This window comes from Pygocentrus nattereri, chromosome 30 (genome assembly GCF_015220715.1).
Source record: "Pygocentrus nattereri isolate fPygNat1 chromosome 30, fPygNat1.pri, whole genome shotgun sequence".
In the NCBI taxonomy this organism is placed as follows: Eukaryota; Metazoa; Chordata; class Actinopteri; order Characiformes; family Serrasalmidae; genus Pygocentrus; species Pygocentrus nattereri.
This window is the reverse complement of record NC_051240.1, coordinates 15997439-16021135: the sequence shown is the minus strand read 5'-3', so window position 1 is coordinate 16021135 and position 23697 is coordinate 15997439. Positions and strand designations below refer to the sequence as shown.

Here is a 23697-nt window from a genome sequence, read left to right as displayed (position 1 = left end):
CTCCCTTTAGACCTCCACTTGAGTAAAAGTACTAAAGTATTTACCTTCAAATGTACTTAAGTATAAAGTAAAAGTACTAAAAGAGTAATTCTGGCTCTGATGTCCTGTTATCATTTTTATAACCAGACTGGCTTCATGAACTCATTTCAGGTGAAAGTCCTCCAGCGTCTCTCTTGGTAAACCAGTCTTTTAATAGAACGTCATTAATTAGTGACGCTGACGTCTATTAAAATGATCAGAAGCACAAAACACTGAAGGTAAACAGTTTCCATCAGGGAGAACCGAGTGGCTCTGAAATCACTTTTTACACACAAGCAAAGTTTCAGTTTCAGATTTATTTACAACTTAGTTCCAAGTTTAAGTTGAATAAAAACTGGCTTTAAACTCAGGATCACAGATGAGCTCCTTTACTATGTTGATCTGTAGGCGTCTGTTCATAAACATAAACCAGCCCAAACTCATTTACTATAAAATGAAATGGTGTTTGTAGAAATTCAGAAAAAAGCCGCGTCAGTCTCGACTGCATATGTGGACATATTTCTATATTGAGCTCTATTTACACAAAGTTAGGTTAGTTCATCATTTATGTTGAACAGACTCTCCCAAAGTTTTACGCTGCTGCGCTGACGTTGAACCGCGTGCTGCACTGGGTCGGTATGACCAACAGGTGCCTGGTGAAAGTAAAAAGTCTTCCTGTACTTAAGTACAGAAACTAATTACATTTACTCAGTTACTGTCCACCGACAACAACATATGCTCCCATCCAGGGAAGGCCTTGCATATTTCAGCAAGTCAATGAGAAAGACTAGATTAATAGTGGTGGATTTGAAAGTATGCTTAGTGCTGGAGGCTTAATAGTAATAATAATAATAATAGTAATAAATGACTGTAATAAATCAATAATAAATAACTTATTCTAAATAGCAGTTTTGAATGGAAAATAAATGAAAGGGAGGTGTGTCTCCAAACCTTTGAGACAGCGGCGTATATGCATTCACACACTGACAGCATGAGACGTTGTTTCAAAAAAGCATATTTTATTATGAACCAGCACACTTCTAATACTTCATTATTCGATATGTGTGTGAACGCATGTTCGTAAGGCATGGTCAGGAGAGGCTTCTGAGCATTTTGCGGAGCACGCTGACGCGGAGTCCGAAGATATTTGAACATTTCTGAATTTTTGGATTTGTGCACTCAAACACCCTTTACTATAAAGGTCACATTCACATGTCAGATGAGTGAGGGAACACATCATCGAAGTTCCTGTCTTTGGTTTCTCATAAAAAGGAATCAGCTAAAAGATTTATTAGATGTAACAATGTATTACAAAGCTAGTGTATATAAAGGGAAGGCAAAGCAATACATCTCTTTCCCCAAAATGTTATTATCGGTACTGTAACACAGTGCATACAGTGGCTAAAGCACAGTATTGCTTTGTACTGTCCATCTACGGCCCTCTCAGGCGGTACCAGACTCAGCCTATGGCAGAAAGGAGCACTTGGGTGTATTCTGGAAGCCATGCAAGAAGGGGAGTGGGCTGTTTAGAAACGAGCGCGGATGCGTTCCAGAGGATCTGTGTCCCACATTTTGGCATCCCATGCCTGGAACCAGCCGGTGAAGGTGGGCGGCTCAAAGCCCTGTTTGATGGTGGTGATCGGGGTGCCACGCCGTCCAGCTGGGTCCGAGTCCACGTATTCTTTGGCTGGAAAGAGGAATGCAAGAATAATTACACAACAATAACGACGCGATGTGTTGATGTGTTTGTTACTCAGTGGTCTTGTGGACCCACCGCATTATTTTCAAATCAATACAGCGATCACAGTTTCTGTGAAAGTACCAGATGCTTAGCCTCTTATTCTCCAGGGTATATTTCGGTTTGTCCATCTGAATTTTCGTGACCAAATCGTAAGACAAATTATTTAGTAACTGCATGAAATAAATGTAAATTTATTTATTTTATAAGTAACAGTAAATGTGTTTTATGATCTCCACATTTCACTACACGCTTACAATTTACCGCTGAAAGCCAAAAATCTCCGACGCTCTTTGTGTTATTCTATAAAAGTGATGTTTCCAGAGCAGATCACTGAAGAGACGCCGTCTGTTTATAGTTTAGAGCCCAGATTTGGGGAAAAACGGGTCGACTTTCAGTAGAAAAACAAACTGAGTTCAGCTTCTTTTATTATAAGGGTTTAAAATGACATCACCGTCTATTAGACTGGAGAGAAGAGCTACAGCCTCACACGACGCCCAGCTTCTGAATGGAGCTTATGGAATATGAACGTTATGAAGAACGTGACCGAGTGCGGTTTTGACCCACCGGTGGTCCCGAGGAGTTTATGAGGCTACAATATCACAAGTATACAGCATAGGGTTCTCTTTTAGTAGCTGTAGCCAGTCAGCAGCCTGTCCATGTTGTCCACAGTGATGTCACTGAAAATGTGTTATTTTACATGTTCTTCACAGAAAATGAGCAAAGGCAGGAATCTGAGGTTGAAATAATAATAAATCGCATTTTTTTTCTTTGGTCAACACTGAAAATGGGTCCCACAGACCGAAACACCACACGGGGTTAAAAGGTTCAGTTGATAAAAAAATCTAATTTACATTGGAAAACTAAAAAAGCTGCAGTCACGTGCAAAAATCTGAGCAAAGTTAGTTCTCAACCCTGGTCAAACTACATTTCTGGTTAATTTGCTAAGTGAAACGTTCACATCCTCCACAGAGAACACACTTCTGCACGTCTATGTCAACAAACTGAAAAAATAATGCCACATTTTATGGTTTATTTTTCCAATATGTTAAACTCAGCCAGTAAACAGAAGCTGTGCCCTAAAATTGGCAGGGAAATATCATATTTAGTACTCTGACCAGAGGTATTCAAACTTTTACATGCGAGTACAAATTCAGAGACCCGACCTGTCTGACCGACTACATTTGGGGTAGCTATTCTTTTAAAGGCTGCTCAGTGTGGCAGGTACTGACCATACCGTACATGTTGGGTTACACAGGGCATGTTTTTGCTAGTGAAAAAAGTTGAACTGTTCTATCAGCACCTATTTTAGCGGATCCACTCTTCTCCACCTCGTTGGCCTCGTTGCCAACCCAGACGAAAATCTACGGAGACAAAGACGTCACATTAAACACTGGCACTGTCACACACAGGAAGCTTTATTGAGCAAACAGGATGCGTCTGGCAGGGTGGGAGTGGCAGCGTTTCCTCTGCAGCTCTGAGGCTGAGGAGGAGAGACGTGATAGAATGTGCAGACGTACCTGGTTCCAGGTGTCCAGAAGCATGATATCGTCGGTGGCTAAATCAGCCTGAGTGAAGTCTCCCGGCACTTCTTCCACCTGGGAGGAGGAGCAAGGTGAAAGAGAGAGGTTTAGGGGACGGTGTCACTGCGGTTATTGCACAGTCGGGTCAGCAAGTCAGGTCACTATTTCAAAGAAACTGTTGGGTTCAGTTTTCGAAGAAACTGATAAGCGTCAAAAGGCAAAATGACACACCTCAAAATTAGTCGATCAAATCACTGAAGGAAAACATAGTTATGAGCAAAGGTTTGAACAGCCCCAGTCAAGATATATGTTTTGTTGATTTTCTAGCTAAAAATAAACAAACACATTCTCAGCAAGAAGCTAAACTAAAAACGGCATTTTTAGTTTGTTTATTTAAAAACCATAAAAATACAAAGTGAAATTACTTTGCCCAGCCACATTTTATATTTTATATACAGCACTGTGTGAAAGTTTTAGGCATCTAAACAAGTTTTTAAACAGTTGACCTCAGCAGTGAGTTTATCACAATATCCATTAGAATAAAGTCGTATTCAAAATTCAAATATACAGAAAAACAATAAAAAGTAACAAGAATTTCTTGGGTCCATATTTTTCCTGGACACCTTCACAGCCGCCACAGAGACTCGTTAATATCATCAAGTACATCATGAGCTCAATTTACTGAGCACTGATTGGTCAAACCAGGAGCTGCTTTTTAACTACATGTTATACTGGGCTTCCTCCAGGAGAGGCATGGAGATGGATTATATATATATATAATATATCTCATTATTCATTAATATTCTATACATTTTGTTTATTCAAATATTAACACTTTTCTCAGCAAATAAACACAAACTACACAAATAAACAGATTTTGAAAATGTGTCTTGGGTGCCTAAGACTTTCGTTCAGTACTGTATATATTTTTCTAATATGTAAATGTGCATTAAAAGGTCTTCTGTGCAGTGAACGTGTCCTTATTTTCGCTTAGAAAACCACCAGCATGCATACGTTGACCGGGGCGCCCAAACTTTTGCATACGTCTATAGCAGTAGCAGTTATTTTCAGTGCCCAAATTGTGTCTGCACTTTTTATCAAGGCTGCTTTGTCCGGTCATCACATCCAATTTTACAGACAAAATTCTGTTCATGTGAAAGTCGGTAAGCTGGCAAGCAAAACAGCTTTTAATGCTCTTGTCACGATTGGCTCCTCCCACTCCATGTGCGTTTGTTTTGGTTTAAGTCCTGCCCCCTGTTTGGTTACTCCGCCCCTGATTGTGTTCACCTGTCCCTCGTTACCCTTTGTTATTTAAGCCCTGTGTTTGCCCTCAGTGTTTGCCGGTCTTTGTATGACTGTATCGGTCTTTGTTTTATGTCCTTGCCCTGTTTGAATCCGTTTATAGTTTGTCATGTCTGAACCCTGATCTGTCTGTATTGGCTCTTTGACCCTGGACCGTTGACCACGACCCTGGATTTGCCCCTAATAAATCTCGCTTATCTCAGCACATGCGTCCGCCTCCTCGCTCCGCATTACAGCTCTTCACACAGTGAAATCAGATATATGTGAAAAGTCAACATTTACAGTGCAAAACTAAAAAAGCTGCAGTCGTATGATCTCGTTGAACCATCTGTTTCGTTTGATTTTTCCTGCAATTAAATCAAATTATATCCTCTTAAACAGAAATAGCACACTGTATATTTCACTATACAGGGTGATCCAAAAAGATTAATCTGATTCCAAAGTGATTTATTTCACTTGTAAATCATCACAGATCAGTGCAGTGAGCTGTAAACGGTTTAAATGAGCATAAAGTTTATTATGTAGTTCTACAAGGTCTCAGTCTGAACCTCCTCCAGCTGTACGGACGACATCAACACCACAGTCAAACTCATCCCAGACTGGACTGAGCGTGTCGGGCGTCGCTGCTCTCATGGCTCTTTCAGTGGGATTTCGGAGATCATCCAGTGCTGTGGAACCAGCGCCGAACGCTCTGAGCTGCTGGAGCTTCACTGCTGATGAAAATCCCGCTGCACAGTTCTGACGGATTCACTCTTATTGACGTGGAGAACGCAGAACGCTCTGCTCAGGGGTCTCAGCTCCTCTCAGACTGAAGGAGCCGGTCAGAAACTCTATGACCCCCTCTTACAGTTGGATTGTGATTGGTTCCTAGGCGCCCCACGACTGTAATAACATGGATCTTTGAAATCGGATGAATGTACCTTTACTGGCCTTTTTACCAATATGTAGAATATACGCCCCAACCAGCGTATCAATGTCTCGTTCACTGCATAAAACTAAACAAAAAGCAAACCTGGAAAACGATACATGTGTTGGCTGATCTGGGCTGAGGGTGAAACCATGCAACCCAGGGGGTGTTATATGTTACCCACGAAGGGCTGGATGTGGCTGGCACGAAAACTCGCTGGCACACCGGCCCTTTGCAGACAACACTGGACATCCCTTATCGTCTTAATTAAGCTCATGCACTGAAACCTGCTCCATTCACTTACTATGAGGCGTCCAGTCTTGTTGGAGCAGCCGAACAGACGAGGAGGCTTAACGGTCTTTTGCAGACTGCTGGACGTCTGATACTCCTTTTTTCCACCAAGAGCAGACCAGAAGCCGGCTGAAAGAGGTAGAATAAGAAAATATTACGACAACTTCAGTAATGTTACTATAGACGTCTTTAGCAGTCCTGCATGTTAAAGTGGTAAAATGCCACGGTAACCAAATCCAGCCTGTACATCACAGTCGTCAACCTGGAAATCTACTGTCATACAAACCTTTTTCCAACCTTCATCTAACAGACTGCCTGCCCTCATCCCCCTCCAACACCAATGCACCTGATCCAGCCAGTGGAGAACTTCAGAAGAAGTTAACCCTCTACTGCACAGTGTTGCCATATGGGAGCAATTACTTTATCTCCATTGTGCTAAAAATCCACATTTTCCTATTTAATTGTGGCAAAAGGGTCTTTTACTTTGAAAGGACAAATAATTAATGATGTCACATGACCAGGAATTCTTAGTATGATGTTGTTTTTACGATATATTCCAAATACCAGTTGAAAATGTATTTTTTTATATTTGTTGCATGTTTTTAGTATAAGTTGGATTTGTTTGGTCTTGTTCTTTAATAAAAAAGACGTTTTTAGAGAAAAATGAGATTTTATGGTGTTTTGTTTGAGATTTTATAGTGCTATGGTACGATGACATATCACAATTTACCAGATACCTCACTTTAAAAAAATAAATACATATATTTTTCACATGTTTCTGTCGTTTAAGCAATTTTAAATGAGAAAAACACATTAAAACATTTTTATCATGTTTAAGTAATAATTTATGCAGTAGCGGGTTTATTTAGCTGCCGCAGGAACGGCAGACTGTGACTGGAACCAGACTCTGCATGACCCTAATCTAACTGACCACTGATGGAGAGCTCAGTTCTGACCCTAATCTAACTGACCACTGACGCAGAGCTCAGTTCTGACCCTAATCTAACTGACCACTGATGCAGAGCTCAGTTCTAACCCTAATCTAACTGACCACTGACGCAGAGCTCAGTTCTAAACCTAATCTAACTGACCACTGACACAGAGCTCAGTTCTTACCCTAATCTAACTGACCACTGATGCAGAGCTCAGTTCTAACCCTAATCTAACTGACCACTGACACAGAGCTCAGTTCTAAACCTAATCTAACTGACCACTGACACAGAGCTCAGTTCTTACCCTAATCTAACTGACCACTGACGCAGAGCTCAGTTCTTACCCTAATCTAACTGACCACTGACACAGAGCTCAGTTCTAACCCTAATCTAACTGACCACTGACGCAGAGCTCAGTTCAAGCCCTAATCTAACTGACCACTGACACAGAGCTCAGTTCTTACCCTAATCTAACTGACCACTGACGCAGGGCTCAGTTCTAACCCTAATCTAACTGACCACTGACGCAGAGCTCAGTTCTAGCCCTAATCTAACTGACCACCGACGCAGAGCTCAGTTCTAACCCTAATCTAACTGACCACTGATGCAGAGCTCAGTTCTAGCCCTAATCTAACTGACCACTGATGCAGAGCTCAATTCTAGCCCTAATCTAACTGACCACTGATGCAGAGCTCAGTTCTAGCCCTAATCTAACTGACCACTGACGCAGAGCTCAGTTCTTACCCTAATCTAACTGACCACTGACACAGAGCTCAGTTCTAACCCTAATCTAACTGACCACTGACGCAGAGCTCAGTTCTTACCCTAATCTAACTGACCACTGACACAGAGCTCAGTTCTAACCCTAATCTAACTGACCACTGACGCAGAGCTCAGTTCTAACCCTAATCTAACTGACACAGAGCTCAGTTCTGACCCTAATCTAACTGACCACTGACGCAGAGCTCAGTTCTAGCCCTAATCTAAGTGCCCTGATTAACTTAGTCAAAGCCCAAGCATCTGAGTATTAGAGCTCGGTGTGGGACCTAACTCTGCAGGATGCTAGGTGTCCAGCTGACCACCCTTTCTCTGAATGTACTTCTGCTAAAAACGAAATCTCTAAGCCTTCAGGTGTGTTTCGTTGTGCACAAAGATTGTGTGTGCACCAGATACCTTTGCATGCTCACAAGAAAGTATGTTCCAGAAACTGCATTCTAAAGTTCTGGTGATGACATGAAAGTTTCAAGTTGGCAACTCCCCTCAGGGGTTCAGTACAAATCCAAAGCTATTCACACGGACAGTGACCCACCCGGCTCCTTCCCCTCGGCCACCTCAGTGACGCTGCCTCCCAGGAAGCTGCAGACGAATTTGGCAGCAGCCAGCTCCTCCTCCGTCGCCCCAACTCCTTTCCACAGGAACAAGGAGTCAGGGCTCTTCAGCACAAACACATCATTGGTGTTCAGATTCGAAGCGGTGGGCTCCACCTGAGGGGCAGTAGGAGGAAGAAGAAGGAGACAGGAGACGTCTAAGTGGTTGTGCTTCTTCTTAGAGATTCAGTGGATTTTTTCAGATTCTGTGCACTGTAAAAAGTACAACAATGCTAAATAATCAATTCACAACTTATCGTTGAATTGCAAATCTATTTATAATGATATCAAATCATGGCATGTGTACAGTGTCCGGTTTCGCAGTCTGACGTAGACAGTAACCAGCCCTATAAAATATTTATGAGATAAAATAAAACAAAGTGAAGCACTTAAGAAAACCTAAATAAAAAATAGGGATGATAAAAATGATGAATTAATTCCTAGTGCTGTGGCTGCGAGTTGGTTGTGGGTGTGGCTGACCTCCACAGCACGTGTAGCACGGGTGGAGCTCTGGCGAATGTGGAAGAGGCGCGTGCTGCCCGTCCTGCTCTGCCCACCTTTCCGTGACGTCCCGCCCAAGAAAACGATCATCGGCTTGCCCTTAAAGAGACTCATCAGATGGGGGGGCTCCTGGCCTTGAGTGACACGCACCTGCCAATCATCACAAAGCATCATTGTGAAATTTAACAACTCAAAGGTCAAGAGGACTTGAGAACTGATTATCTAACGTTACGGAGAAGTTCAAAGGACGTCTTAAGCAGTTTAAGACAGTGATTCTCATTTAAGTGTATTAAATGTGTGTATTAAGTGTTTCCTGTATTCTGTCACACTTGACTCATGAGCCAAGTCACATGTTTGGAAGGCAAAAGATATAAATGCAAATATATATTTTTAAAGCCAGCACACTGTGAACACTGCTTTAAACTGTTTAAAAGAGTCTGAATTTCCCCAGGACTAGGAATGAGAGCCACACTGTATGTGGTTAGTTTAACCTGGACAGGCGCTCCCCCCATGGAGTCATCCAGTTTAACAGTCAAAAAGGCTGAAGCAGCCAACTCATCCTGGGTGCACTTCAGGCCCTGCCTGCAGTGGTCAAACAACAACAGCGATCAATCAATAACGTCAATTACTGAGAACACATACAAGCCATGTAGGTCCTGACCGGAGGGTCTCACCAAGTGTAGATGATATGCTGCTCTCTGCCCCCCTGGTGGTAGCTGTAGAGGATCAGGTAACAGTCTCCTCCGTAGAACTGCCCGTAACTGGAGGGGTCCACAAGAACCTTATCCCCACCTTCAACACGCCACACCTGTCCAGGTAAGCCAAGATCAAAAACTCTTCAACCAATACGAAACACCTGAACGATTTTTGGCCAAACCGTGACTTTAATTAACGGATAATCTCACCTGAACTTTCCCCGATCCATCGTCCACCATGCCGTGCTGTGCAGCCATGGCTTTGTTGGAGTGCAGGCTGGAGGCATTGAAGGGGATTTTCTCCACCTGGGCGATGCGGCCGATGGTGTAAGCTTTCCCAGGGCCTGTGGTCTGATCCTTATCTCTCCAGTTACTGAAGAACTGCTTAAACAGGGTGGTCTCCCCTCCAGCAGGCATCACTTGGATCTAATCAGACATAAGCAGCTCAGGTGAGTGGTAAGTCGTTTTTATTTTCTGTGATTATTTTCTCATTTCCCCAGCCTCACTTTGGAGCGTTAACATTTTATTTTCGACCAAAAGCTTCCCAAAAAGAGAAGAATAGAGTCAAACATGCTTCAGTTTCGGTACTAATGCATGACACATGTGCTAAGAAGTTCCACTGCGGTTCTACAGGACACCTGGGTCAAGAGGACAGCAGATTAGATTCTTACCTGGGTGTTTTTAGGATAGTTCTTTTCTTTGACAAACTGCTCTGCTGCTTTCATGGCAGCCTTGCGCTCTGCTGCATTGGCGGTTGGACCTGAAAGTCAAACAAAGACTAGTGGGTCAGAAACAGGTTTTCTCAGCCTGATTTCATTCAGTCAGAGTTTCATTCAGTCATTCGGTCCAGACCAACCGATTAGCTGGCTTGAAGTAACAGGTGAGAATTTTGCCTTTTACCCCAAAACAGTTGGCCAAGGTCAGCCAAAACCTCTCGTGTCCGAAGTTTGCTTCTCTGGTTTTGCTCTGGAGCTACAGGGCTCATGTACCTAATAAGTACTGGAAGCTTATATCCCACCAGTTTGCATCAAGTTAACTACATGACTAAATATGATGTAAAGGGGCAACTGAGCATTTGATTTTTCAACAAATTGTTCCACTAAGCAGTTTGGGAGTGGAACAGAACCAAACTGTGGACTGGACTGGGTTGGGAAATTCTCTGTGTATGTAACCAATGACCAAAACAAAAAACGGACCCACCTTTCCACACGAAGATTTTGCCATCAATGCCATTGTCGAGGATGTAGCACTCACTGGGGGATAGCATCTCCTGCTTGAAGGGGCTGCTCTGAGCCACCACTGATGCCTTCATGGAGCCTGCAGCATCAGAAACCTAGCACACATACATGAAGATATTAATAGTTAGTCCTGTTCGCGCTTCTAGGTCCTTCATGATGTTTATACCCCAGATGTCATCTTATTACCGTCTGAAAAAAGGTCTGTCAAAAGCAGCGATGGATGAAGTTCACAAACCATGTACTGGAGTTGAAGTCAAGACCCCCAAGGTAAAATATTCCTCCAGTAAAAGTAGAAGTTCCTCCCTTTAGACCTCCACTTGAGTAAAAGTACTAAAGTATTTACCTTCAAATGTACTTAAGTATAAAGTAAAAGTACTAAAACATTTATTAACTTAATTCAACTTAGTTCCGAGTTTAAGTTGAATAAAAACTGGCTTTAAACTCAGGATCACAGATGAGCTCCTTTACTATGTTGATCTGTAGGCGTCTGTTCATAAACATAAACCAGCCCAAACTCATTTACTATAAAATGAAATGGTGTTTGTAGAAATTCAGAAAAAAGCCGCGTCAGTCTCGACTGCATATGTGGACATATTTCTATATTGTGCTCTATTTACACAAAGTTAGGTTAGTTCATCATTTATGTTGAACAGACTCTCCCAAAGTTTTACGCTGCTGCGCTGACGTTGAACCGCGTGCTGCACTGGGTCGGTATGACCAACAGGTCAAAACCAGCTCTAAACAAAGTGACCGCTGGGCCCTGATTGGTGCTCTGGCTTTGCGCTTCTTTCGTTTTGACATGTTACGTTTTTATACACACAGAAACCAAAAGGAACCACAGATTTCTCAAAATGTAGGAGGAAAAAGTCGGATATTAGACTCTGAAATGTAGTGGAGTGAAAGGAAAAAGACGCCCAGAACGGAGAAACTTCAGTACAGATACACCAAAAATACTAAAGTACAGAAAATAATTACATTTACTCAGATACTCAGTTACTCAGTTACTGTCCACCACTGGTCAAAAGTATGGAACATATTTGTGTTTGTACGTAGACTCTTGTGCAAAAAAATGGACCAAGCCCAAAGTAGTAATACTTTTTCTTGATGGTGAAAGTCTAGATTTAAACTCAGCTTTAAATGCAGACTCTATGTTGAATCTTCATTTATACAAGTATGTAATGCTTATTAATTACATATAAATAATTATGTTATGTAAGTCAAAAGTGCAAAATGACTATATTATTACAAGACGTTTCAATGTTTTAAAACTACTAACAAAATGATAAACAAAGCGAAACAGGAAACCCATCAGTCTATGAGACATAAACAACTTTCTCACACATACAAACATACGCAGATTGTTTACCATGTACAGGGTCCCCTTCTTATTGGCCCGCTCTACAGCGTCGTCATCGGGACTTCCTGGAGGAATGTTGGGTCTTGGGCCAAGAACCTAAAAATAAACACACGAACAAAACCTTTCCTGTCATAAAGCCTGGTCGGGCATCACTAAGCATTTCCTGCAGTTAAACTGCACCCAAGAACTATACGAGGAGAATGTGGTCAGCTGAGGTCACTGTCTAGTTAGATGTATAGCACGTTTCTATGAACCCAGAGTTCATCACAAATCCAAATAATTTCATTTTCAACTGTGTAACCTACATAACTAAATGCATAAACAAACCCCTTTTGAATATAGAGATGAGAATATTTATCATAACTGTGATAAATTCCATTTATGGGCATACTGTCATACTGTGGTTAACATTCACCAACTGAACGTTTGACAGCAAACAGAGAATCATTAGTCCTGTTTAATCCTGTTTTCCTCTGTGAAAATTAAACATTTTAAACAGTCGATCTCAGCAGTGAGTTCATCACTATATACATTAGAATAAAGTCGTATTCATAATTCAAATAAACAGAAAAACAATAAAAAGTAACAAGAATTTCTTGGGTCCATGTTTTTCCTGGACACCTTCACAGCCGCCACAGAGACTCGTTAATATCATCAATTACATCATGAGCTCAATTTACTGAGCACTGATTGGTCAAACCAGGAGCTGCTTTATAACTACATATAATACTGGGCTTCCTCCAGGAGAGGCTTGGAGATGGGTAAACACACCAACATCCAGAAAATCACTATTTATTTTATATATATATATATATATATATATATGGCTGCTGTCGGAAGAAAACCTTGTATCTCCATTTTTTCATTTTTCAGTTTCTGGCACAATTTCAAAGGACATGTTGCTCTTTACATTTTCTGTAAATTTCAGAATGAATGAACCAAAAGAAACGGCCCAAAATGACTTGGAAAGACGTTTGGTTCCACTGACTTCCATTAAAACTACTGTATGTTTTTCCCTTCTCCTGTAAAGTTACCATTTTAGAGATGCAAGGTTTTGTTCCAACAACAGCAGTATATAAAATCATTATCAATTAATATTCTATAAATTTTGTTTATTCAAACTTTAACACTTTTCTCAGCAAATAAGCACAAACTACACAAATAAACAGATTTTGAAAATGTGTCTTGGGTGCCTAAGACTTTCGCACAGTGCTGTAATTTGCTAGTAATTTCATAAAAGTGGCTGTACTTTCCAAATTTCAGACAAATCATCACTTATCATGTATTGTGACGTATTCTTGAAGTATCGCGATATTAGGTTTTTCCACATCGCGCACCTCTATTTGAACATCTGTTGTGTTTCTGCTTTCCTGTGTTCGTGTCCAGTGTTTAATAGCCTTACGTCAGTGACAGCCTGCGGCTCAGAGCCGTCCTCCACCATCTGCAGCCTGGCCCGTCCGTTCCGTTCATTATCGCGGATGTCGATGGCCACCTGAGAGGCTTTCAGGCGCTCAAAGCGGTTACACTCACTGCCACACCACTGGCAGATATCCTGGAGGTAAAATGTGCATTTTTAATATAACATCAATTACAGTGAGCGACATCTGCATTGTTTTAAAGCCAATAGATCATTAGAGACATTAACACCTGAATACCAACCCTCTAAACTCTAAGGGGTCCATATGTGTGTCCACACTTTAATTCCTCACTCTAATAACTGCAAACATTATGTATTTAAATTATGAGTTAAATATCCCATATCTCAGAACTATAAACCAGGGGTGCTCAGTCCTGGTCCTGGACATCTACCAACCCAAATCCAACACACCTGATCCAGGTAATGAGGGCCTTTGTGGGGGGCATCTGAACATTAGAGCCAGATGTGAGGGATCTGAACCTTTCAGGGTGGTAGATCTCCAGGATCACAGCTGAGCACCCTTCTACACACCACAACTATACTACATAATTTACATTTTAATTTTCATAACTTTAATTCAACTTTAATTCCCTACATAAGGGACTTGTGTGTTACTCTCGCGGCTGCATAACATACACATTAGTCCCGTAGGAGTTACTGACTGACTCGTAGCAGTTACTTAATAACAGATTATTATTAACATACTTCAGATACTTAATAACAGAGTAGTGAATGATAAGTCTGTAGTCACAACATGAGCCATGAGGCCACACTTAAGTGTTCCTTCAGTCTTTCTGACCTTGCCCAGGTCAATAATGAAGCAGTCCCCGCGGTTGAAGCTGCACCAGGATAGAGGCACCTCCGTGGCCCGGATCACCCTCCGCCCCTTAACATGGAGCAAACGCTTCACATTCATGTCGTTGGTCACCACATGCTGGAAGCCAGACGCCACTCCGCCTTGCTGCGTGGGAGAGAGGAAACTATCAATGGGTGTTTATGTTTAAGACAAACTTGACTGTCATGCCTAAACAAGTATTACCTGAGCTGTCATTATGAGGTTCTCCCACCTCCTACGCCTACAACTACTAGATGCTCTTTGTAGGTTTAACCCTTGTGTGGTGTTGATGTTGTTGCTACTCACTGGTCTGCTGGATCCACCGCATTATTGTTTTTTAAAATCAATACAGCTACAACAAGTTATGTAAAAATACCAGATCATAAGCGGCCAGTGTAGGGTTCTACTGCAGCAGCTGTAGCCAATCAGCAGCCTGTCCATATTGTCCACCCTCACACACACTAACAGCAGGCCATATAGGAGGAGAACAGAGTGAAGGACACACCTCCTCACTTTTACTCCCTGTGGGTTCAGCCCAACACCACATGTGTAATATATATAATATATAAATAATAAATTAAATAAATATATATAATAGTGTGAAGATAGTGAAGACTCTGAAAACGAGTTATTTTATACGTTTGTCACAGAAAATGAGCATAAATAAATATAATAATATAAAATAGTAATAAATCACTAAATCATCATTTTTTCTTTTGGTAAACATTGAAAATGAGTCCCACAGATCTGAACACCACACAAGGGTTAAGGCTAAGGTTTAAGACTGTACTAAATTACAGTATAATACCACCCAATTTTTTTCATTAAAGATGTTTTGTCTCTAAATAATTTAAAGACCCAGGGAACCTTAATTTTCATCAGGTTAATCTTGTTCTAGTAGGCAAACAGTACTCATGTACGATATGTACCATTTTGATAATGTTCCAATAAATAGCCAGTGTATTTCACCATCTTCTCAATGTAAACTGACCGGTCCTAATTTTGGGTAATGCTTTTGTAAGCATTTCCCTGACCAATCAAAAGGAGACGTGTCTTGCCCCACCCACACAAAGCAGTTTCAGAGTCCGAGAAACTTAACGAGCTAAATCTAACTCAGCATAACCAAACTGTAGCAAGCTAAACCACCTGTACCCGTCCCTGTTCATTCACCCGCTGCTTCGTCTGGCCGTCTGTTTGCCCTTCCGTCCAGTTACCGTCACATAAAAGCTGGACAATGATTTTAGTTCTGTATGAGGGACAGAGCAGGGTGGAGTTTTGAACGGGGAGCTGTCAATCAAGCTGCTCATTAGCCACGCCCACACAGGCCTCAGATTGATCCGTGTTTTTAAGCCGTGTTTTATCATATTTTTCATTCAAGCTTTAATGGATGTTCAATATAACACACACAGTTAATATCATACAACTATTGTTAATGTTTTACACTGTGTTCATTGGGATTTTAACCCCTATGAAAGGCCAGGAGCCACAGGCAGGTCCCAACTTTTAGGTCCCAACTGTGCTTTGTCCGTGCATTAGTCCATGTATTCACAATAAGCCTTAGTGTCTGTTCTATTCATGTTCATGCCTGTAAAGTTTTCAGCATAAAGAGGAAAATACACACTCAAGAGCTGGAACTGGAGCAGCACAGTAACATCCACACACACACACACACTTTCCACAAGGCTTCCTGTCTGTGTGTGTGTGTGTGTGTGTGTGTGTGTGTGTGAGTGTGTTTTCCAAACCAGAAGTCCTCCCCTGCCATTCCTGGAGCCCAATTAGCTCAGAGAAACCGAAAGCAGATGTGACCCGATGATCTGATGATCTGCGGCCACAAAATCACCACGGAAACGGTTGCCATGGAGAAGAAACCAAGCAAAGGATGACGCGACAGTGCATATTCACTCCAGCGACAAAATGGAGGAGCTTCCAAAACAAAAACCATAGTCTTGGGCTATAAATCACAGAGTTGCCTGCAGTTTAAAAACACTATTTCCATCACAGGGAAAGTCTCCACAACAAAAAGCACTGGTCTCTGCTCCGTGACACACTTTGGAATTTTTAGCACGAAGTATGGAAAGTTAATCTGTAATTCGTAATCTGTAATTCTTTTAAATGAAAAAATTAAAAAGTGACGTGCCTGTTTAATACTTTCAGTCCTGTAGAGCTTCACGATACGCTGATGTCATATTCGTGACTTTATTTCTTATGACTTAATTCATTCCTATAAGCCAGGGGTCTTTAATTAAAATTCAATAAGGTCCAGTTAGAGAATTTCATGTCTAACCTGCATTAGGAATCAGGGCCATATACTGTTTACTGAGTAGGAATATCAACATCTCATACAGTCGACGTCCAGTTCAGTCAGATTTCAACAACATTTACTGAACATCAGATCAAATAAAGTCCAGTTTGGTCAGATTTCAACAACATTTACTGAACATCAGATCAAATAAAGTGCAGTTCGGTCAGATTTCAACAACATTTACTGAACATCAGATCAAATAAAGTCCAGTTCGGTCAGATTTCAACAACATTTACTGAACATCAGATCAAATAAAGTCCAGTTAGGTCAGATTTCAACAACATTTACTGAACATCAGATCAAATAAAGTCCAGTTCGGTCAGATTTCAACAACATTTACTGAACATCAGATCAAATAAAGTGCAGTTCGGTCAGATTTCAACAACATTTACTGAACATCAGATCAAATAAAGTCCAGTTAGGTCAGATTTCAACAACATTTACTGAACATCAGATCAAATAAAGTCCAGTTCGGTCAGATTTCACCAACATTTACTGAACATCAGATCAAATAAAGTCCAGTTCGGTCAGATTTCAACAACATTTACTGAACATCAGATCAAATAAAGTCCAGTTCGGTCAGATTTCACCAACATTTACTGAACATCAGATCAAATAAAGTCCAGTTTGGTCAGATTTCAACACCATTTACTGAACATCAGATCAAATAAAGTCCAGTTCGGTCAGATTTCACCAACATTTACTGAACATCAGATCAAATAAAGTCCAGTTCGGTCAGATTTCAACACCATTTACTGAACATCAGATCAAATAAAGTCCAGTTCGGTCAGATTTCAACAACATTTACTGAACATCAGATCAAATAAAGTCCAGTTCGGTCAGATTTCACCAACATTTACTGAACATCAGATCAAATAAAGTCCAGTTCGGTCAGATTTCACCAACATTTACTGAACATCAGATCAAATAAAGTCCAGTTCGGTCAGATTTCACCAACATTTACTGAACATCAGATCAAATAAAGTCCAGTTCGGTCAGATTTCACCAACATTTACTGAACATCAGATCAAATAAAGTCCAGTTCGGTCAGATTTCACCAACATTTACTGAATATCAGATCAAATGAAGTCCAGTCAGTTGTGTGGACGAAAATGCCTTGTTGATGTGAGAGGTCAGAGGAGAACGGGCAGACTGGTTCCAGATGATAGAAAGGCAACAGGAACTCAAATAACCAACCAAAATCTCTGAGGAACATTTCCAACACCTTGTTGAAAGTCTGCCATGAAGAATTAAAGCAGTTCTGAAGGCAAAAGGGGGTCCAGCCTTTTACTAGCAAGGTGTACCTAATAAAGTGGCTGGTGAGTGTATGTTTGTGTGTGCATTATAAATCAGATGTAATGCAGTAACGGCACCTTATACTTGACGCCGGATTTGAAGTAGCCGAGGAAAGTGAGGGACTCGTTATTTTGAACTTCGCGGAACTGGACTGGCCCACCGCCCAGGAAGTCGTCCAGCTGTGTGGCGAAGATAGCTGCAGCTCCGCTCTCATCCTGAGAACACTCGCTCCCTACAACACCGACCACACAGCACATAACAAGAGAATGAAAATGTACTGTGCTGCAGCTTCATCGATCTGAAGGTAACGATTCAACTATGCTAACAGAGGAATGTCAGAATCAGTGAGAACTGAATATTATAATACTCAGGAAAGCATAAGCTCGTTTTCTGGCCACCGTTCTCAACTTGAGAGGTACTTTACACATTAAAACAATAATCAAGACACCGTCTATATTCCACTACTATATTCCACTACCTTTCAAATAATTCTTAACCGCATCTTTATGAGTTATAAATCAGAATTTTATCTGTGTGGTGACAGATAATGTGGCTTAGCTATAGTGGAATTTGCAATTTTATGTAAATTCTACAGATGATAATATCAGCATTGTGATTTTGACAGACATATTTATCGCTTTTATTGGAAGAAATTAGTAAGGTGGAAGTGAGGGCAGCTTTAAAAAGGATGAAGAATGGAAAGGCAGTTGGTCCAGATGACATACCTGTGGAGGTATGGAGATGTTTAGGAGAGAAGGCAGTGGACTTTTTAACCAGGTTGTTTAACAAAATCCTGGAGAGTGAGAGGATGCCTGATGAGTGGAGAAGCAGTGTACTGGTCCCCATTTTTAACAAGAAGGGTGATGTGCAGATCTGCAGTAACTACAGAGGTATAAAGTTGATGAGCCACACCATGAAGGTATGGGAAAGAGTTGTTGAAGCAAGGCTAAGGCGAGAGGTCCAGATCAGTGAGCAGCAGTTTGGTTTCATGCCCATAAAAAGCACCACAGATCTAATTTTTGCGTTGAGAGTGTTGGTAGAGAAGTACAGAGAAGGTCAGAAGGAGCTACATTGTGTCTTTGTGGATCTAGAGAAAGCAGATGATAGGGTGTCAAGACAGGAACTGTGGTACTGTATGAGGAAGTCAGGTGTAGCTGAAAAGTATGTTAGGGTGGTGCAGGACATGTATGAGGATAGTGAGACAGTGGTGAGGTGTGCAGTTGGAGTGACAAATGGTTTCAAGGTGAAGGTGGGGTTACATCAGGGATCAGCTTTGAGCCCCTTCTTGTTTGCAATGGTGATGGACAGGTTGACAGATGAGGTCAGACAGGAGGCTCCATGGACCATGATGTTTGCAGATGACATTGTAATCTGTGGTGAGAGTAGAGAGCAGGTGGAAGAGAATCTGGAGAGGTGGAGGTTTGCACTGGAGAGGAGAGGAATGAAGGTCAGTAGAGACAAGACGGAATACATGTGTGTGAATGAGAGGGAGGCAGGTGGACAGGTGAAGATGCAAGGAGTAGAGGTCGTAAAGGTGGATGACTTCAAATATCTTGGGTCAACCATCCAGAGCAATGGACAGTGTAGAAAAGAGATGAGGAAGAGGGTGCAGGCAGGATGGAGTGGGTGGAGACGGATGTCAGGGCTGATGTGTGACAGAAGGATAGCAGCAAGAGTGAAAGGGAAGGTTTACAAGACAGTAGTGCGTCCTGCTATGATGTCTGGTTTGGAGACTGTGGCTCTGTCTAAAAGACAGGAGGCTGAGCTGGAGGTGGCGGAGATGAAGATGCTGAGATTTTCGTTGGGAGTGACAAGGATGGACAAGATTAGAAATGAGCAGATCAGAGGGACAGTGAAGGTAGAGCAGGTTGGAGATAAAGCCAGAGAGGCCAGGTTGAGATGGTTTGGACATGTGTTGAGGAGGAATAGTGGATATATTGGACAAAGAATGTTGGGGATGGAGCTGCCGGGTAGAAGGAGAAGAGGTAGACCTCAGAGAAGGTTTATGGATGTAGTGAAGGTGGACATGGAGATGGTTGGTGTGAAAGTAGAGGAGGCAGTGGATAGGGCAAGATGGAGGCATTTGATCTGCTGTGGTGACCCCTAAAGGGAGCAGCCGAAAGAAGAAGAAGAAGAAGTTGGAAGAAAACCTTACGTCTCTATTTTTGACGTTTTTCAGTTTTTTACATAATCTGAAAATACCCTTGACCCTTTACATTGTGCTTAAATTTCATGATAAAAGGTCCAAAACAAACGACCTAAAATGACTTGGAAAAAAATCTGTTTCCTTTGACTCACATTAAAAATAAAGTAGGTTTTTTCCTTCTCCTGTAAAGTCACTAATTTTGGAGATTATATATGAAATATATTGCTCCATGGTCAGTACTTTCCAGCATGTACAAAAAATACGGCAACAATTTTTCAATATCTGACTTAAGTGTGAACTGACCGAGCCACATATGAATGGCGTAGGACGGGGCGGGGGTGGTGTAGAGCAGGATGTAGGCATCTCCGGTATAGAAGTTTCCATACAGCTGCTTGGGAACAGGCTTCAGGTCCATCTTCTCCACTCTCCACACTTGCAGGCCGGGCTCTTTCCCGGCTGTCTGGAACTCCTTATGGTACACCATGATTCTGCAAACACAAACGCGTTACAGCACCTGATCATTCTGAGCTAATCAGACGCTCGTCTGTGGCGCCGGAGCGCATTTCCCAAAGGGTCACTTCACGACCCGCTGGGAGGACAGGAGTGAGACAAACACACGTGCACCTGCCCAGGTAATGACAGTTAATTATATTCTCAGTCACACTGAAAAAGCAGCAGGTGTGAGCACGTTTGGAGAACATATTAACAGATATTTGGGTAGTTGTAACAGCATGAAAAGAGCTGTGAAAGAAAATGGGACGACTGTAAACGTGGATGAGCCCAGACGAGCCTGAAATGGGCCATAATGTACAGGAATAGTTATTGTATATGAATATAAACAAGCAATATTACAGTGTACAAAAAACAGGTTTCACTGCAGTCAAACTAAGTCATAATGACTGATCTAAGACAGCTGGGAACATCCTGCACCGCTCACTCACGGGATCAGGCAACGAGGCCTGCTCGGTAGGCGTGGTTCATGGAACAGAGCTACTATGGGCAGACTAGAAAAGGCAAAATAGCTCATGTTTGAGTGTGAAAAAGCACCCTGCACACTAATTTATTCACGATTTAGCATTAATAATCCCCTAATAGTGCCATTGGACTGTACTGACTAAGAAAAAACATGAAAAAGACTATCCAGAGAAATCATACATGATCCAAATGAGTACATCTGACTGAAGAACGCACCAAAACATCTTCACTGCAGCGCTGAGCCTATAAAATGGGACATATTTAATTATGGATCAGTCACGAATAATGCAATAAGAAGGACGATAACAAGCAGTACCGGCTATGAATCCTGGGCACATATTAAATCCGCTAGACAGCTTCTTTACCACCTAATCTCATAACTCCACACTAATCCAATCAACAGCAGAACTCCACCCTCAACCTTATAATCTCATGTCTGGTCTGGCCAATTAAACCACACCTTTGCCTGGACATTTACCTTCTTTTTCTGTTTAAGCCGGGGGCGGATGAAGTACATAAACCATGTACTGGAGTTAACACCCAAGGTAAAATATTCCTCCAGTAAAAGTAGAAGTTCCTCCCTTTAGACCTCCACTTGAGTAAAAGTACTAAAGTATTTACCTTCAAATGTACTTAAGTATAAAGTAAAAGTACTAAAAGAGTAATTCTGGCTCTGATCTGGTCCTGTTATCATTTTTATAACCAGACTGGCTTCATGAACTCATTTCAGGTGAAAGTCCTCCAGCGTCTCTCTTGGTAAACCAGTCTTTTAATAGAACGTCATTAATTAGTGACGCTGACGTCTATTAAAATGATCAGAAGCACAAAACACTGAAGGTAAACAGTTTCCATCAGGGAGAACCGAGTGGCTCTGAAATCACTTTTTACACACAAGCAAAGTTTCAGTTTCAGATTTATTTACAACTTAGTTCCAAGTTTAAGTTGAATAAAAACTGGCTTTAAACTCAGGATCACAGATGAGCTCCTTTACTATGTTGATCTGTAGGCGTCTGTTCATAAACATAAACCAGCCCAAACTCATTTACTATAAAATGAAATGGTGTTTGTAGAAATTCAGAAAAAAGCCGCGTCAGTCTCGACTGCAAATGTGGACATATTTCTATATTGAGCTCTATTTACACAAAGTTAGGTTAGTTCATCATTTATGTTGAACAGACTCTCCCAAAGTTTTACGCTGCTGCGCTGACGTTGAACCGCGTGCTGCACTGGGTCGGTATGACCAACAGGTCAAAACCCTTAGACTCTGAAATGTAGTGAAGTGAAAGGAAAAAGTCGCAGTGTGATGCCCAAGGGGGGGCTACAGTTTAGAGACCACCTCACCAGTGAGTCATACAGGCTCACAGCACACTGGGTGTGTGCAAAGCCGTGCTAACAGAGCTGAACTCAAAACAGAGCAGAGCAAATTCAGCTTAACTTCCACTGCACTTCTGAGAAAAACACCTCCGCTTTAAATCTCTCTTCCTTCCCTGCTCACTACTATTTTCACACGACTTGCAGCATCAAACGCGTTAAAGCTGCAGCTGCGCTGTCTTAGTGACGTAGTGGTGCGCTGTTTGCGTTCGCTTCAAAGCCAAAAACGCCGCTTCAGTCGTTAAATGCGCTAAAAGTTCCCTCATCCCGAGCAGAACCCACCCCTGTGAGACTCACCCGCCTGTGTTCCTGGTGAAGGTGAGCTTCTGGAGAGATTTCCACTCAGAGATGAGGCTCTAGCTGCTGCTGTCTGCTGGGCTGGATGGATAGTCCAGATTCTGCAAGCAGACGACTGAGCTCAGGCCTGCTTTATAGGATGTGTGGTTTTCAGGAGGAGGAGCATCAAAAGTGCCAGAGACTTATGCAACAGCACTGGGCTGGAGAGAGGAGGGCACTAAAACCACCCTAAAACCTAAAGTAGTCTTATTTTAATATAGCAGAAGCATAAAAAAAAAGCATGAGGGCCAAAATAACTAGTGCACCCCTGAGTCTCCTGTAGAACTGGAGACGAAACTTCTCAGCACATTCAGCATCAAGCAGCATAGGAAGTGATGTTCTTCAGATTCTGTGCTTCTCTTCTCAGGACTGTTTTGGTCTAATACAATAAATCAAAGATTTGTGGAATTCACAGGGCGGGAAGACATCAGCGGATCCGTTCTCGGCTCTGTTATATGGAAAACTGTGACAAGCTGTTGTCGGAACAAAACCTTGCATCTCCAAAACGGTAACTTTACAGGAGAAGGGAAAAACCTGCTTTACTTTTAATGGAAGTCAATGGAACCAGACGTCTTTCCAAGTCATTCTGGTGTCTTTTCTTTTGGTCCATTCATCATGAAATGCACTCAGAATGTAAAGGATAACAGGCACTTTCAAATGAGGCGAAAAGCTGGAAAACTCAAAATGGATATAGAGTTTTGTTCCGACAGCAGCGAGGTCTATAATAATGTTGTCTGAGAGTGTGTTGACATGAAGACTCTACCTAAACTATAACAGCATGATGCTTTTTCATTTTAATATTACGTTAAAATGCATGCAAGTATCTGGATCTGAGAAGAATCTGAGTTCTCGGTTTTCATGTTGATGACAGGAGAATAAGGTTCTCATCTATTTCTCTGTTTCTGTTCCTTCAGCTCTTTCCATTTCCTCATTTCACGTTCAGCTTCGTATGACTTCTCTACTTCAGAACCCATCAATTACCATGTTCCCTCTTTCTCTATTCGCCCTTGTAAGAACAGCAGACCACGCTGAAAAAAAGCGGTGTTGAACTTACTTGATTCACATATGTACGTAATTTCCACACGATTAAATTAGATCTGCACATTTCTGCCTTTGAGCTTACATACTTTTGGCAATAATTGTGTGGTTA

General features: G+C 41.7%; 1 protein-coding gene across 1 annotated transcript; it reads right to left on the bottom strand.

The window, feature by feature from the left end:
- Positions 1-1017: 1017 nt before the first annotated feature.
- Positions 1018-22657, bottom strand: scinla (scinderin like a). Its single transcript, XM_017714962.2, has 17 exons — positions 22509-22657; positions 20169-20353; positions 17797-17951; positions 14086-14247; positions 13272-13421; positions 11879-11965; positions 10475-10607; positions 9946-10034; positions 9485-9700; positions 9254-9387; positions 9071-9161; positions 8559-8729; positions 8021-8195; positions 5793-5908; positions 3277-3354; positions 3060-3120; positions 1018-1705 (listed from the first exon to the last, which is right to left on the bottom strand). The coding sequence occupies exons 2-17, from the start codon at positions 20347-20349 to the stop codon at positions 1545-1547; spliced, it is 2160 nt and encodes a 719-aa protein (XP_017570451.1). The 5' UTR covers positions 20350-20353; positions 22509-22657; the 3' UTR covers positions 1018-1544.
- Positions 22658-23697: the final 1040 nt, after the last annotated feature.

What these genes read in the sequence shown, in the direction of transcription:
- scinla (XM_017714962.2), bottom strand. Translation starts at nt 20,349, where the DNA reads ATGGTGTACCATAAGGAGTTCCAGACAGCCGGGAAAGAGCCCGGCCTG. An exon ending in CGCCATTCATATGTGGCTCG is followed by an intron (nt 17,952 to 20,168) that starts GTCAGTTCACAC and finishes TCGGTGTTGTAG; the next exon opens with GGAGCGAGTGTTCTCAGGAT. An exon ending in CAGCATATCATCTACACTTG is followed by an intron (nt 9,162 to 9,253) that starts GTGAGACCCTCC and finishes TGACCACTGCAG; the next exon opens with GCAGGGCCTGAAGTGCACCC.